At 40.4% G+C, this 16,961-nt stretch overlaps 1 protein-coding gene across 2 annotated transcripts in view; it reads left to right on the forward strand.

Annotated features, from left to right (window-relative positions):
- Positions 1-16,961, forward strand: part of SLC25A47 (solute carrier family 25 member 47) — a 119,152-nt gene that overhangs the window by 85,552 nt on the left and 16,639 nt on the right. For both annotated transcript variants that reach the window (XM_078660184.1, XM_078660183.1), the window contains one exon: positions 5,163-5,436. In XM_078660184.1, the coding sequence (XP_078516310.1) occupies positions 5,163-5,436 (274 nt within the window). The remainder of the gene's footprint in view (positions 1-5,162; positions 5,437-16,961) is intronic.

Raw genomic sequence — 16,961 nt, forward strand, 5'->3', positions numbered from 1 at the left:
CTGAGGAGGTGTCGGAAGAAGTTGGGAACGCATCGGATTCAGAAGAAGAGCGAAGGCAGGACGGCAGTGAGACAGAAGACGCAACTGAAGGAGAGAGCAGAAGTGAATACGACTCAGACTCAGATCCGTATCGGAGCGATCAAGAACCAAGTGGGAGGACAAGGAATAGGAGAATAAGGCTTGGAGCTGCCACTTGGCCAACAAGAAGAAGAAGGCTAAGTTTGAGGTCGGCCCAAGAAGAAACGCTTACTCCTATATCCGAAGACTCAGATCCAGAAGAAGATATCCAGGATCAAGCCGAGGAGGGTCTTAGAAGATCAAGTAGAGTGCGAGTGCCTAGCAGAAGATACTCTACTCCCGACTGGACCTACCTTGTTGCAGATGTCTGGGAGACACAGAACAGGGAGGATCAGGGAAGTGGAACTGATCAGAACTGACCCGATCATCACAGTGCAAATAAAGTTTCTACTGCCAGGAGCGGAGACCGAAAGGTTGCTGACACTCAACATCGTTCATCCTGCTCTCCTGAGTGGAATAAGAAAATTGCTTTTAGAGACAGTTGAGTTTCCAGTTTGCTGTTCACGATATCCAATATTGGAGGGAACTCTTCTTCGTTTGGAAATGCTTGAACGAGTAGTAGAATTGCTAGGAGTGCTTATTGTTGTGGATTAAAACCATACTACGAATGTCTTCAAAGGGGTGCAGATCTGGAAAAGTGAAGAAAGTGATCTTGATTAGAACGGACCCCTTTGTAATTGTGGATATAGAACTGATAGTACCAGGATTGGAAATTGAAAAAACGCTAACTCTCAATTTCGTCCGTCCACTTGTCTTGAGCGAAATAAGGAGAATAATCCTAGAAAAGGTTGACTTTCCATGGTGTGGTACGAATTGTCCAGAACCTGAGGGAATGATACTTCGGATGGACGTTTATGAAGAAGTAGTGTCACTCCTTGAGTCATACATAACTTCAGATGAAAATAAGACTTTTGAAAAGAAATTGTAAACTTGTTGCAAGATAACCTAGCGCCGAGTGGAAGAAGAAAAGTGATAGGGGTTTCATTTTAGTGGATGGAGAAGGGCTAGGGTTGTCTATTTTCTACTGGACTTTGAACTGTTTTGCGGAAACAAATTGTCAAGCTTCCAAGTGTTTCAAGAAAGACATTGCAAGAGAGAAAGACTTTGTTTGAAAGAAAAGGAAGTGAATGCTGGAAGATAGTCGAAAACTACACTGTTTGAGAACATGGAGGCTGGCAACCCGAACCGCAGGGCAAAATGTATAGCTGTTACATTTTTAGGAGTAGTGGTTTCTCTTATAATTTTAGTGGTAACTGTTTCATTCCTAGCGGGACACGAAGGGGATGGAACCACAGTTAAGGAGGATAGGGGAGTGTCAACACCGAGAACTACCACAGTTAAGGAGAAGGGAAACATCAATGAGAAAGACAAAGCGTTGTTAGATGCAGAAGTAAAAAGGTTACACATGGATGAATCACAGGGGAATTACAAGTCAAATGCTTATGCTAAGTTGCTTTATGAATATGTTGATGCCATGGAGGTAAAGGACTGCTATGTATGTATGCAGTTACCAATTTCGGTGGAGGAGGGTATCAAATACCATCATCTCCCGTTGACATATGGAATAACGTGCAGTTTATTGTTAAGTATGTTTTATGGACGAGACGGATTTGAGTATTACTTCTCGAATTTCGACTCGACATTGCCAGAGGTTCCGAATTTCAAGCATTTGAACAAATGGGACTACTACAAAAGCGAAGACAGGTTACACAAATGGTTTATTCCATGGAGAACGTTAGATACTTCACATGCTCGAAACAACAATCTGACTTGTCAAATATCAGAAGTTGAGAAAAAGTTTATAGCTCAGGTAGATACTAGATACAGAAAGCAGAAGGCATTGAAGGCATCAGGACAAGGAGAAACAGATTGGACCAAGGAGGAAAGGGCACAACAACGAAAAGGTAGTATTGGTCCAATTGCTTTGGATAAGGAGAAACGGGGGAAACTGTGCATTCACAGGAGTTACTCCTACTATGAAAACGTTTATGTAGGACAAGTCAATTGCGAACATGCTTTTCAATTGGAGTACTACTCTAAGAACTTCATGAAAGGGATGCAAGCAATACCAAATGTATATTTTGTATGTGGAAGATATGCCTATGTGAAGTTACCAGATAATTGGTACGGATCATGCTATCTGGCTGTTGTCTTCCCTAAAATATATCATGTTGAGAATTTAGACACGCCTAAGAAAGAAATATCAACTAGATGGAAGCGAGGGCTGGGTGCAGCAGAAGTAGTTGGAGATGTAATAGGTGCTGCATTCCCTTTCTTAGGATTGATAATGAATGACATTAAGATCAGGAGGTTAGCTACAGTCGTAGATAGACTGTCTGCCAGTACTGCAAGATCCTTGATGCTGATAGAGGGAGAGATGCAATCGATTAGGGCAATGGTTCTTCAGAACCGACTTGCTTTAGATGTTCTGTTAGCAAAAGAGGGAGGAGTCTGTAGGGCCTTGAAGGTCCAGGAATGCTGTACTTACATTCCAGACAATTCAAAGCCTCTAGAGAAGTATATACAAAACATTACTGCCATACACTACGAAATTGAGGACCTGGCAAAGGTAAATGTGTGGGAAAAAGTAGGCCATGGAATGGGTAAAGTTGGAAGTTGGTTTGCCAACTTAGGAAAGGGTATCGTTTGGTACATATTGAAACCCATCATCATAGTAGTGATTTGTGTAATCACTTTGTGGGGATTGGTGCGTTTGTATCAATGGTATAGAGCAAATAGGTTACAGAGAGCTATGAAGAAACAGGAAGAAGAGTTGACAGCGATGCAGGACACCCAATATAAGAGTCTGAAAGCATTAGAGAGTATGAAAAGAAGTGGTACTGTCCTGACTTCACTTTAAAGGTTCTACATTTTTAGTGTCATGGTGATGATGACCCCTGAAGGTCATCAAAGGGGGGACTGAGAGAGCACAAGTTTGGGAAAAAATGTATAAGTACGCCATATTTACAAGCACGTAGTTAGTTAACATGTACTTTGCACCAGAGTGTTTATATTTAGAAGTGAAATACACAGAGTGTTTATATTTAGAAGTGAAATACACCGAGTGTCTTATATTCAGTGGTGAAATGCATAGAATGTTTAAGTAGAGTAACAATAATCATAACTGTGTGAGATTAATGTAGAAATGTTTGGGATGAATATGAAAACCTCATGTTCTCATGTTAAAGGAATAATGTAAGAGTTGAATGTAACTCTAAAAACCCAGTATTTTGTGTAGGCCTCATGGCAATTCACAAGCAAATCTAAACGTGCTGCTAAAATAATGTGAGACAAGGTTGACATGGTTCTTTCAAAATGTACTATTGAACTTAGGGTTAAAAGTATATGCTTTATAGATGTGTTATTTTAGAAACGTATGCTAGTTAAGAATGTTTGCTGTTTAAATCAAGTTAACGTTTTAAGAGTGCAGGAACCTGCTGCATGTAAATCAAGTAGGCCAGAGCCGATAATGTCATGTAGTTCCAATCGTCATGTGCTCGTTAGAGGAGAGGTCGTGAGGTGTCCAGTATGAAGCTCTGAGAGTGTTTTATGGCCTAAGATATGGTGAAGTCTGGAATTTGAGGCCCACTGCAGGAAGAGCTGTATGCAGGTGCGAGGGTCCTAATCAGCTCGAATGAAAGGGACTTTGTTCAGTGGCGCCTTGCGCAGGCCTGTAGGAGTTTCCAGGAATTTCAGGGGGTATCAGCGCACGGAAGAAGAAGCCTGGGAACCAAGGTCAACTTTAACGAGGGTCTTCAAGAGTACCATCATGGAGTTTGCCGCGGAAAGATGTACCACGTGAGGGGCGTCCCAAGGGGCGTTTCTATTGGAAATGTGATTTGGTATTAGGGAAAGTGACCCGGGAGGAGAGCAGAGCAGATGATTTTGGGAGCCTAAGGAAGCGGATGGGTAGGCAGATAGGCTGATCAGGAGAGACCCATTATCAGAGAAGAGAAAAGAGAAGTGCGTGATCTTCTTAGGAAGTCACCACGGCTGACACCTAGAGGGTTAAGATCTTGTTAAGTAGGGATGTCATTTAGTATAGTGTAGGGACAGACTAACTTTAATTTTCTTTTCTGTAATGACTTTGAGGTTGCAACTTGTATCCATTTTAGCAACCCTGATGGTATTCGAACTTGTACTTATTATTTTGTTCTTCAGACTCAGACTATTCAAGAAGTTCATGTTCATAGTGATTCCGATTTACCTTTTGAATCTCATTTTGAGAAGTTTGTATCTTCAGTTATCTTTGACTTTATATTAAATCTTTAAAACTTAATTTTGGTCAGTGGTCATTTAGAGTGGTGTAAGTTCTTAAATTGATTGTTTACCTCGAGATTACCTTTTACTCAAGACAGGTACCAACGATTCAGTCGACAGGAAGAAGGGATTTGGCAAGATAATTAGTAACCAGTAATCCCGCGTTAGCATCTCCTTTAACCTCTCTTCCCTTGTGTGCTGAAATGGACAGAACCTCGACGAGATTCGTTTTATACTGTATTCTATGGAGAGGGGCCATTCATTTAATACATGTATTTGGTTTGCGATTGTTTTTACATCACAGTGGGGCGTGGGTAAATGTCTGTTTGAAAATATACCTAATGTTTTAACAGTTTCAATGGAAAGCAGCTCCAGTCTTTTTTTTATATTCATACACGCCAGCATGCATGCAAGACAGAACTATGCTGTCTTGTAAATAACTTGTAGTGGAAGGTTTGAGGCTGTCACTGTAGTCACAGGAGACACTCAGTTAATCCTCCTCTGATTACATGCCTGCTGTTTTAAAAGCAGATTATATATCAAAATTGTCAATTGTCACCTGGAGGTTTAACTGTTCCAAAAATAATTTTTGCCAAACTATGTGTTCCATACAGATACACTTGACTGTGTTTTCTTGTTCCTGATTATTGACATGAGCAGCATGACAGATCTAGTACAAATGTCGTCCAAAAAGATGTGACCAGTAAATACCATAATGTGTAGAAGCGGTGACTAAAGAGAACCAGTGATTAAGATGTTCTATAAAAAATATTTTTGAGATTGGTAGACAGCGAATAAGCTTCTCTTCCAATTTTTGTTGCCAGGTTGTGGTGACCTCACCTGCTGACGTGGCCAAAGTTCGACTGCAGACACAGATGCACCCTCATCCTTCGATACAAAGCGCGTCTCTTGTCTCCAAACCCAAGTATCACGGACCGGTACATTGCCTGATGACCATAGTACGAGAAGAAGGCTTCCTTGGACTCTACAAAGGCTGCTCTGCGTTGATGTGCAGGGATTGTCCTTCCTTTGCAACCTATTTCCTCTCTTATGCGGTATTGCGAGAATGGCTTGTGCCGGCTGGACAGAACACACCTGGTATGAACTAGGATTACTATTTATCTCGTTATCACGTTCACTATTACTGTAATGCTAAGGCTCACGTTACAAGAGAGTTGGCAATACTGGACCAGTGTCCCGCCACTGGAATTAGAGGTACTGCAGGTTTCATTAAATCATGGATGTGGCAGTACCAACGTATTCCTGGTCAGACCCTTGAGGGTGCCTTAGAAATGTGATTTTGTTGAGTAAATCGGTGGCTGTAATTCCACTTTTTTGGGCTGTCCCACTTGGAAATTAGCTTAGTGTCTAGAGGGTGATAAGGTCAGATGAAAAACCCTGGGAGTGTGGGATTCCTGCATCTCTTCCAATACTACTTTGTCCAACAGCTCCTGTACCTGGCGGAATTGAGACTATTCCTCATCTCGGAATGAGGGTGCAAGTGACATAACATACATGTTTCTATTACTATTTACAGTGTTGCTATATATTGTGGATGATTGTTGAGTAGTCATCTTCTTCATTGGTTGGACCACGTGCTGGTTCTCGAGATGTTCTTTTTTAGTTTTTGGAAAAGTTTTCCTTTCTTTCTCGGACACGGACCAAGTTAGTGCTTAAATTATTTATTTGAAGCAGATATGTGCCGCATGAGAATGCCCTTCATACAAATGCTCATTTTTAAAGTGCCAGTGCCTGTTTTCAAAAACACCACGTGATTATTGCCTGCAATGGACATGGAAGAAAGAATGACCTTACGATATACACCTATACATAATGAGTATACATCGCTCGTAACAGGGGACACCTAAGACCATCATAAATATTCTGTCATGGCCAACGTTAATAAGCAGTTTGATAACAGTAAAATACATGGTTATATAACATTCCTTCATATAATTTGATGCGAGTCACTTACATTCTATAGTATAAAACATCAGACATGATAAAAAAAGTATAAGGTTCCACATATTGATCGATATAGAATCCTGGATCATACATGTAAAGTACTATATATCCCTATGGGTCATATCATCACAGATGATTGCATATCAAAAAGCAATTAACAAAATAATGTAATTCCTCATGCAACCGATTAGGTCTGTCTAATAATGCGCAAATTGTCTCATTCTGTGCAAATTCGCAATGTAAACGGCATGGATCATCAGAAATTCCATTTGATCATTTTGATAAAGTGCAAGTGCATTCTTCATTGTGCAAATTCGCAAAGTAAACAATACCTCTTTCCATAAAACGCATAAAGTGCAACGATAACATTTGATACTCTACATCATATAGTCTAATTTGTGCTCGAATCACACGTTGCTATGTAATATTATTCAATGTTCTCTCTGATGTAAATCTTTGTATATACACCTCATGCAAATATGTGCAAACTTAGCAAATGATATACCCTGTGTACATCATATGTTCACAAACAGACCAAATCCAAATATCATACTGTGAAAAAAAGGGGGATTTTTCAAATAATGCTAAATGCCTTAAAGTAATACTAAATTCCTGATTAACTCACATATTACTATAGAATTGTAGATGTGCCTGTATTGGACTAGCCCCTATGCCAATAATCATAATTGACAGCTCATACCTGATAATACATGTTAACTGTAAACGGTCAGTCTTTCAAACCTCCAAATTGTAAAATAACCGTGTTAAACACCTGAAGTGATTGAGTGTCAAAATTATAAATGCGGTTTCCTCTGATGAAAAGCCTATGTGCTTTAAAAACATACTACTATCACTACTACTAGCAGTATCTATACTTAATTGTTTCATTGGATTGTATTGCATGCATTTTCGTTATAATAAGAGGGATATACTATACAAAGGGATTCTTGGATATCATATAAATCATTCAAGAATAATAGTGGTTGACCAAGCAATATTCAGTTTCATTTCTTAATTTCCCCAGCCGGGGATATTCCATGTCAGCATAAGAAAATAACGGAAGTTTAACCACTGGTGGCAAACACTGATGGATATCATACTGGGACCTCATCTATCTATGGTACCGCCAGCCTGCTTCCCAAATCTACCTGAGGCCGAATAGATGTTGACTTGATACCTAGGTATATTAGCACTTAAGGTAGGCACGTATACATGTCCTCAGTTATGTTGAGACCTCCCGGAGAATTGGTGTCTAACTGTAATATATATCGAGTCTCCAATCTCCGTAGCTTTGCTTCCCTATCTCCACCACGCCTGCTAGCTTTGACTGCGTCAATAACAAAACCTTTGAGGCTGGTGTTGTCACCCTGGTGTACATCGCGGAAATGCCTCGCCACCGGATAGGTATTGTCCTGGTTGGCTATTGCTCTCAAGTGCTGAAGTATGCGTTTGTGCACAGCTAACTTCGTGCTTCCAACATACTTCAGCAGACATGGGCACTGTAAAACATAGATGGCATATTCCGTTTTGCATGTCAACACCTGGGTGATAGGATGTTCCTGTTTGCTAAACCCGTCAATGTAATATTTTTTATTGATCCCATGTACACAGGATTTGCAGGTTTTGCACCTAAAGAAGCCACTATTATTTTGCAGCCATGTCGTTTTTTCTATGGTCTCAGGACAAGTGTCTACCAATTGATCATTGAGAGAGGGGGCTCTGCTGAATGTCAGTGAGGCCCTGTTTGGTAATGTCGATCCGATAACAGGGTCATTCAAAACAACAGGCCAGTTTCTATTTATGATGTTGTATATAGCTTTATGCTGTTTACTGTACCCTGTGATTATTCTAAACGTGCTGTTTTTACCATTTCCTAGTCCTAACTATAACGTCCCTGAAACCTATGGGTTTTTCTGTGAATTTCAAAGGTTGTTTAAATGCTAATTTCTAACTATAATTTGCCTGAAACCTATGGTTTTTCAGTGAACATATATATATATATGCCAACACTCCATTGATGCACCGTGTAAACAGTACTCCGAGGAAAAAACGGACACCAATCCGGTAATCTGTGCAGCAAAAGTTTTCTTTTATTTTGTCATTGCAGTGTCAAGGGTGCCGCGATCTATATATATATATATATATATATATATATATATATAACCACCAAATCTTCCAATCTTACGTAAAAGAAGACACGGACCCCAGGCTGCAGTAAGGGAGATTTTATTCACCTCTCAGGCGACGCGTTTCGAGCAACTCGTGCTCTTGATCACACACCATGCACCTGGTCAGCATTCATTTAAATACGTTTTTTTGATTTGCAGTGCTCCACCCCCTGAGTGAATCACATGGTGCATAGACATGGAAAACACATTTTTCTATGTCCTTTACTATGACACCCACCATCACTGCACTTAATTCACAAATGGCCAGGAAATTGTTATATCTGCATAAATGCAAAGTAACCTGTGATCATTTTAAAGCATTCATCACTATAATTCATATAAGTCACGAATTGTACATGTCCTATTATATCCAAAACATAAACGTAATCATAATAGTGTTTAACCAAACAATGTATATACACATATCAAAATATATATATCAATATAAAAATATAAAAATATATACGTATTTTCTCATATTCACATAATTACATCACTGTACAATTATTATACTTAGGACAATCTACCATCCCCGACATGAATGCTTAAATATTCATAACCCTAATTATAACGGGTCATGAAAATAAATATACAATAGATCAAAGGTTTCTAAGTTACTAACATATTCCTCTATGCCCATCTTCATACCCTTAGTGACAACAAACAACTAAGTGATAATAAAATAATTCATAATCCACCTTGGTGCCCCTAGGCACCCTTTGTGATTACAAATAACTAAAAAAAGTGAATATATTATATACAGTGATTTTCATTTTTTACATGATTTTTGGGAGAGAGTTTCGACAGTAACTTAGCTCGTTGTCAGATTCATTTTTATAACAGATGTAATGTCACACCCAGTCCCCCCACGGTGCTTTTTTGATGCAACGGATCCAATTTATGATTGTCAAACCACGATATATAAATTTTCTTAGAGCCCTAAGAAACTGAGACACAAATAAGATACACAAATTCATATCAAAATATATATGTGTATATAATTCCTATTCATTCAAAATATTAAATCAACTTGTGCCCTCATTAAACTAATCGGGGAAATCATTATGATAACATGTGGTGTAAAGCTTCAGTCGTGTTCAAACCATTCGGGTATTTACTATCTAGTTCTATTATGAATTCTGTTTCTCTTTTTCTGAGACGTCCCTCTCTGTCACCTCCCCGTGCTGACGGAGCCACCACATCTATGACAAAATACGTCAACTGAGATAAATCATTGTTGTGGGTTGATTTAAAGTGGCGTGCTACCGGGTAGGTGTTGTCGTTGTTAACAATTGCCCGTAAGTGTTGCAGTATTCTGACATGCACCTGCAACTTGGTGCTGCCAACATACCTTAGCCCGCAGGTACAGGTCAGAACATATACTGCAAACTCGCTGTGGCAGTTGTAATTACCACGGATAATCTTCTTAGTAGGGCAAAAGGGTGTGCTATAGTGAGTGGTGTTTACACCAAACTTGCACGCCCTGCATGAGGAACATTTATAGAATCCTTTATATTTGAGCCAAGTACTGCCACTACTTGACTCGGGACTAGTTTTGACCAGACTGTTGTGCATGCTAAACGATTTCTTATATGTAATCGTAGGAGAGCCCTGCAAAATCTCACCGTAGAAGCCATCAGTCATCAACACAGGCCAATGCCTTCTTACAATGGACCTGATCTGCTTTTCCTGTTTGCTGTAAGTCAGGATCAGGCGGGGAGTATTATTCTCTGTAGTCACCACTGAAGTGTCAGACCTAAACAAAGATTCCCTGGGTTTTTCACGGCAGCGTTTTAATGCACCGTTCAAAATATTGTCGTTGTAACCTCGGGCCTTAAGTCTGCACATTGTGTTCTTAGCTTCTTGTTCAAATAGTTCAGGGGTACTACTAATTCGTTTTACCCGCACCAGCTCTCCATAGGGAATATTGTTAATGACATGCTGCGGATGGCTGCTACCGGCATGGAGAATACTGTTGCCGGCAGTTGGTTTACGAAAAAGCGATGTATTTATACTGTTGTTTTCGATGTTGATATGGACATCTAAAAAGTCCGCATATATTTTACTGACATGGGAGGTGAAAAAGAGATTCTCACTGTTAGTATTAAGTGCATCCACAAATAACTGCGCACTCGCCTCATCACCCTCCCAAATACAAAAGACATCATCTATAAACCGTTTCCAGTGTCTCACATGCCTAAAACCTGGTGTGGCTACTAGAACACGCTCCTCCCACCAGCCCACGTGAAGACACGCGTAGCTGGGGGAGAAGCATGATCCCATCGCCACACCACGGACTTGTCTCCAAATGTTTTTAGCAAACATAAAGTAATTATTGTGTAAACACCAATGTATCAATTCACACAACATTTTGTTGTGGGCATAATATTCACAGGTTCGTAGGTCCAAGTAATGTTTGACAGCCTCTAACCCCTTCATGTGGTCTATAGATGTATAAAGTGACTCTATATCTAGAGTAATTAAACACCAGTTCTCTTGCCACGTGATAGTCGATAATTTACTCAAAAAATCGCCAGTGTCCTTTATATAACTCGGCAAATTTTGCACAATGTCTTGTAGGAAAAAATCAATATAACTTGAAATATTTTCCCCTACACTCTTGATGGCTGCAATGATTGGTCGGCCAGGCGTAGGGACTCTCTGCTTGTGTATTTTTGGAATCAGAAATAAGATGGGTATAACCGGATGCTCTACATGTAAAAAGTCAAACTCAACTTGTGAAATCAGATTATTCCTTTTGTATGACATAAGAAGCTTCTTTAACCACTTGGCTGCTAAGGGGTGTGCATGTAGGTCCATTGACTTTCCATTGAAATCAATGGGCCCTACATGACGAGTTACCCTTGTCATTAGCACTGAAGGGGTTAAGCCCTCCTTTGCTCGTTTATATGTCATCCCATTAGATCTCTCATAGCAGGTAGTATCATTTAATTGTCTCATGGCTTCTGCCACGTAATCAGTTTTTCTCCACAACACGATGTTACCACCTTTGTCTGATTTGTTGATCACCACATCTTGGTTCTGATTCAGTTTTTTCATTAATACATTATAATCACGCACCAAAGCATTGTCCCTGTGTAACTGTGCCTGTGTCTTGCGGTTTAATTTTTTAAGATCTTCAATTACACAATCATGATAAATGTCTACCGCATCCTTCGGCATTACAGGCAAAAATGTGCTTACCGGTTTAAATGGACTTTCGCCAGCTCCTTTCTGTTGAATGCCCACATTTTGTAATTCATGTTGAGTGGATGGAGTGGCATCATCATTCGTGGTAGAGCTATCTTGGTTTCCCAGATCACAAAGGGTAAGAAGCAGTCTTGCATCCCGAGCTGCTGGCGCTGTTTCAAAATTAACCGGCTGTTTATTATTTTTGGAAGTCTTGTCCTTATTCTCCAATATCGGTTTTGTGGCGAAGAACTTTCTGAGTTTTAATTTGCGAATGAACTTAAAAACATCCACTCTGGTGTGGGTGTAATTGAACGCACTCTCGGGACAAAAATTAAGTCCTAATGCTAAAAGTTGTTCTTCAGCAACTGATAGGACTACATCGGTTAAGTTCGTAATGGTACAATCCTTGCCTACTTCCTTTTGCTGTACCATTGCCTCTTCTTGTTTTGTTGCTTTTGCTGATGAGGCTTTTCGTTTTTGTCTTCTTGCGTGGCGTTTGGCATTGCGCCTCTTGCGTTTTGATTCTTTCGCGTTCTCGGACGCAGGGTTTGCAACCGGTCCTCTACTAAAAAATCAATTTCCTCAGCAAGATTCAAAACTCTACCGACTTGACCTCCTTCTGCCCCACTCAACTCCGAGAGTGATGTGCTCGATGTACTGGCCAGTGAAATTGCATCGGAATTCTCATTGCGCTCTTCATCCACATTTACTCTCGCCACTTCTCTGCCTGTGACTGTTTGTTTAGTCAGTTTCGACTGTCTGGCTTTGTCAAATTTGCGCGAGAAGGTGTATATTTGACCCGTTGTGTAGTCGTTCAGGTCTCTGGCAAACTTGTGGATTTTTCTTGTTTTAATGCGCTCCTCGTGCTTGTTTAGGCGTTCACTTATCTCTTTGCGAGTTGTTATAATTAACGCCTGAGTGTCAGTATCAGTCACCGCATCCAGTTGTTCATTCAAATTTTTGATCTCATTGAGTAAGACCTCCCGGTCTATTACTGCATACTCGACAAGTAATTTCACCAAGTTCATAGAGGCATCAAGATTCAACTCGCCCCATTTTTTCAACATTGCCGGATTAGGGTCTTCAAAACTCGGCGCCAGCATGATCCGTAGACCCCGTGGAATCCTGCCTGCCTCCACGTATTTGGTGAGCGATTTATGCTCCCACCATTTCGTGATTTCTCCCTTAGTTTTCTTTTCCAGAGCTTTTAATAATTGTTTTGCATTCAATTGCACACTATTGGGTTGGTTGACAACGGCAGCGGCTTTGGTAGCGTTCTTATGTATATTGCTGAACAACGCTTCCGCCGCGTCTTCACGTTCTCTCTCCAAACTAGCTGACATTGTGATTAAGAGAGGATTTAAACAATGGCGCACCGATGGCAAACGCCAAATCCGGTCTTCTTACTGCAAAGTGCCTTGTACTCGTTACCTGGATTATTCCAAAAATATCACCGCCGTTGTGATTGGATGACACCCGCTTCTGGCTCGCCTAGCAGACCAACCGTCAGCGCGTTTTCATCCAGTGCTCCACGTGGTTTCCTTCTTGATGGTCCAGGGGGTCTAGCCAAATTTCCTTCGTGGAAGAAAGCGCGTTCAGCTGTAGAAGCACGACCCATTAACAACGAGTGGGTACCGTAAACGGGGACAGCTCACCTCCGTATTATATAACCACCAAATCTTCCAATCTTACGTAAAAGAAGACACGGACCCCAGGCTGCAGTAAGGGAGATTTTATTCACCTCTCAGGCGACGCGTTTCGAGCAACTCGTGCTCTTGATCACACACCATGCACCTGGTCAGCATTCATTTAAATACGTTTTTTTGATTTGCAGTGCTCCACCCCCTGAGTGAATCACATGGTGCATAGACATGGAAAACACATTTTTCTATGTCCTTTACTATGACACCCACCATCACTGCACTTAATTCACAAATGGCCAGGAAATTGTTATATATATATATATATATATATATATGTATATATATATATATATATATATCCATACTACTATTATAAAGAGAAAGCTGAAACCTTTGAGGCGGGTAAACTCAAGAAGTACAGCACCAATCGCAACACCCAATACAGCATTGGAAAGGGGAGTTGCAGCAGATGGACATAGGCTATACAGGTGGCCACCATATACATTAGAAACGTCAAAGAACCTTAGGGGTAAAGTAGTCCCTTGTGGGCGTGGGCGTGGGCGTGTCGGGGGCGTGTTCGTGGGCGTGTCAAACTACACACATCTTACTTTGTGGCCGTAACCGTTGTCAGAGGGGCGTGGGCGTGTCAAACTACACACTCAGAGGGCCGGGGGCGTGGTCGTAGCAGTGTCAAAATACACACATTATACTTTGTGAGAGGGGCATACCACAACAGCGTTCTCAGAGGGGCGTGCCACAAATTTTATAACAAAAAAATGGCCGCGTCATTCAGTAGCGCGCCTTTCCATTCACGAGTTATAATCACTTCTCACACGTCCGTATATAAGACACTAGGTGCGGTATACTAGTAACAAGATGGCTCACACGGTTAGAGCTGGCCTATCTTGAGTTAAGACGCAAAATAGAATAAATACAAGTGCGACATACTGATACTGAATTCAAAGTGAGTAACTCAATCATCAATCGGTCTACTGTACTGCTGGCACATGGACGTGTCTTACCCTAGCAAGAATGCTGTGATAGTACATGCACAGGGAGCTTAAGGGTAATCTACAGAAATAATCAAAGATGATAAGGAGGTTCTCAGTGGTATGTCCCTTCACTTACTAGTTTGCCAGTGCAAAACTCTACTGAAACCAGCAGTAAAAAGTCAAAAGAAAGTAGTGATCAACATATATACAGTTTGCGTCCACACTAGTTCATATGTTGCATTAGAGATAGTAGTTCAATCAGGCAAGTGCCTTTAGTCCATAGTTTGTAATTCACCTACCAGTGAAAGCATAACCATATGTGACAAATGTGATATCATAAATAGAGTGCAAAGGTTAGGTACGCCCGTGAAGGTGAGTACTTGTGAAAGGGCCCCTTCCTTTCCTCCTGCAAAAAAAACCGAAACAGAGAAACAAAAAATTAACTACTATGATTATTTCTGTAGATTCCCCCTAAAGCTCCCTGTGCATGTACTATCACAGCATTCTTGCTAGGGTAAGACACGTCCATGTTTCGGCTTACCAGAAGCCTTGTTCTCATTTAACGTGAACAAGGCTTCTGCTAAGCCGAAACATGTTGTTTTATGGAATAAACACCCTTAGAATATAAGCTGGCTGGTTGACGTTTACTGAGAGCGTACTGGAGTGCTGTTGTTACAAGGATATATATATATATATATATATATATATATATATCATTACCTTTGTAGGTTCTGGTGCGAGGCTGCGTGGCAAGAACTGTATCTATTGCCCGTGAAGCAGCACAGGAAATGCGGCGAAATGGCTCAACATTCAATCTGGACACCTACTAAAGGAAAAATACTTGTAAATTAGAGATGCGCCAGAACCTACAAAGGTAATGATATCGCTGCACAAATGGACTGCATGTCCCATCATGCCTAAAACAACGTTCGTACTACACGTGAACCCAATCAAGGGTAATGCATGGTTTTAAAAAGTGAAAAGGGAGCACTCTGTGTACATTTCGAAACTGCCCAAGATGAAGAGGCTTGTTGTCTCGAAACGCGTTGGCGAAAGATATTAAATATTTACACTGGATCGAATGCTGGCTGCCTTGTGTAATTAATTCTCCTGTCGTGTGCGCCTTTGAATAGCTTTGGGCATTTGGAGGAAAAGAGAAAAAAACATAGGTTTCGGGGACATTATAGTTAGTTGGACATTTCACTCCCACAAAACCAGAGAAATTCCACTGTTATAGTTAGTACAGCTAACTATAACTCGCGCTCCCGCAATGCACTGCTGACGACGTCACATATTACATCATTCATGACATGGTCAGTGACATCACTGATTACATCACTGATGACATCTCAAATATTCTTCGTAACATTCTGACTAACATAATTTTTGCATATTACGATTTTTGCACATACATACTGATATTTAATCTCAAATAAATTTTTCTTGGGACCTATGAAATACAGGAATTTATTCCGACATGTAGTTCTATCATAAGTACTGTAGTGAATTGACAATAATCATTTTTATATCAACAAAATTGTGTATAGAAATGGTATTTATTCAATTATTTATATATTTATTTATTTAATGATTATTAATCATCCAAATGCCTCAATTCGATTCATGCAAGCAGTTAATGAATGTTATACAGAACTATGCTTTGCATTTAAGCACAGAAATGGTTATTAACAAATGTGGTGCCCCATGAATGTATTTCGCAATGTATGCTTAACATCAGCATAGTGGTGTCACTATGTACAAAGGAAACGAAACAAGATAAAGCCATTAGTGTTTCCTTTAAGTTCACTCATCACATGACTGGGGTGTAAAATTCACGAAAAAAATACGGCATGAAAATAGCAAGCGGACTGCGTTTCCGCCAGTGATCAACGATGGCTGAATAAATTAAGACCTGCTACAACCACGATACTTGGTGTCCATTTCCCTTTTCTCGGAGCATTACCGGCTGGAGTGCGAGAGATTGGTGGGAGAGTACGACTTGGAGATATATATATATATATATATATATATATATGCGCACACACACACACACACAGTGGAACTGCGATTAGGGCAGGAGATGAGTATGCTACTAGACCTCCTTTGGTGCTCTTCAGACTAAAGAGCCAGTAATAGAGAGGGGAGCTCTAGAAAGGAGTTTCAGCTCACACTCAACCCTACCTTCCAAAAGGTTTCCCTAGATGGGGTAAGTGTAAAAGCAGTGAAAAAAGGAAACTAGGAATAAATGGCCGGGAAGGTTGATCTCTTATGGATTGTGTAAACCATGTGAGCTTGTAAAATGAGTGCATGATGGTTAGTAGGAGAACCAGGCTTTACCATGCATGCCTTTACCACACAGGTAAGTGCCACATTGATAAGCATTTGTACTTTACCATGCAGTACTTTACCACTTAGGTATGTCTTTTTTAAATAACAATTTCTATGTTTTTTTTTTAAAAAGCAGTTTAGATGTGGATAGAGATAAAGGGAGGTATGGGAGATTTTAGGGCTTAGTGGTGGGTATAGCTAAAGGGAGGAATGGGGGATTCTTAGGGTTTAAGAGTGGATAGACGTAAAGGGAGGTAAGGGTAATTTTAATATTCGGGGAGGGAAGAGATAAAGGAAAGTAAGTAATAAGAAAAAAAAGTAAGAAAACGGGGAAG

The sequence above is a fragment of the Lissotriton helveticus genome, chromosome 9, assembly GCF_964261635.1.
Source record: "Lissotriton helveticus chromosome 9, aLisHel1.1, whole genome shotgun sequence".
NCBI lineage: Eukaryota > Metazoa > Chordata > Amphibia > Caudata > Salamandridae > Lissotriton > Lissotriton helveticus.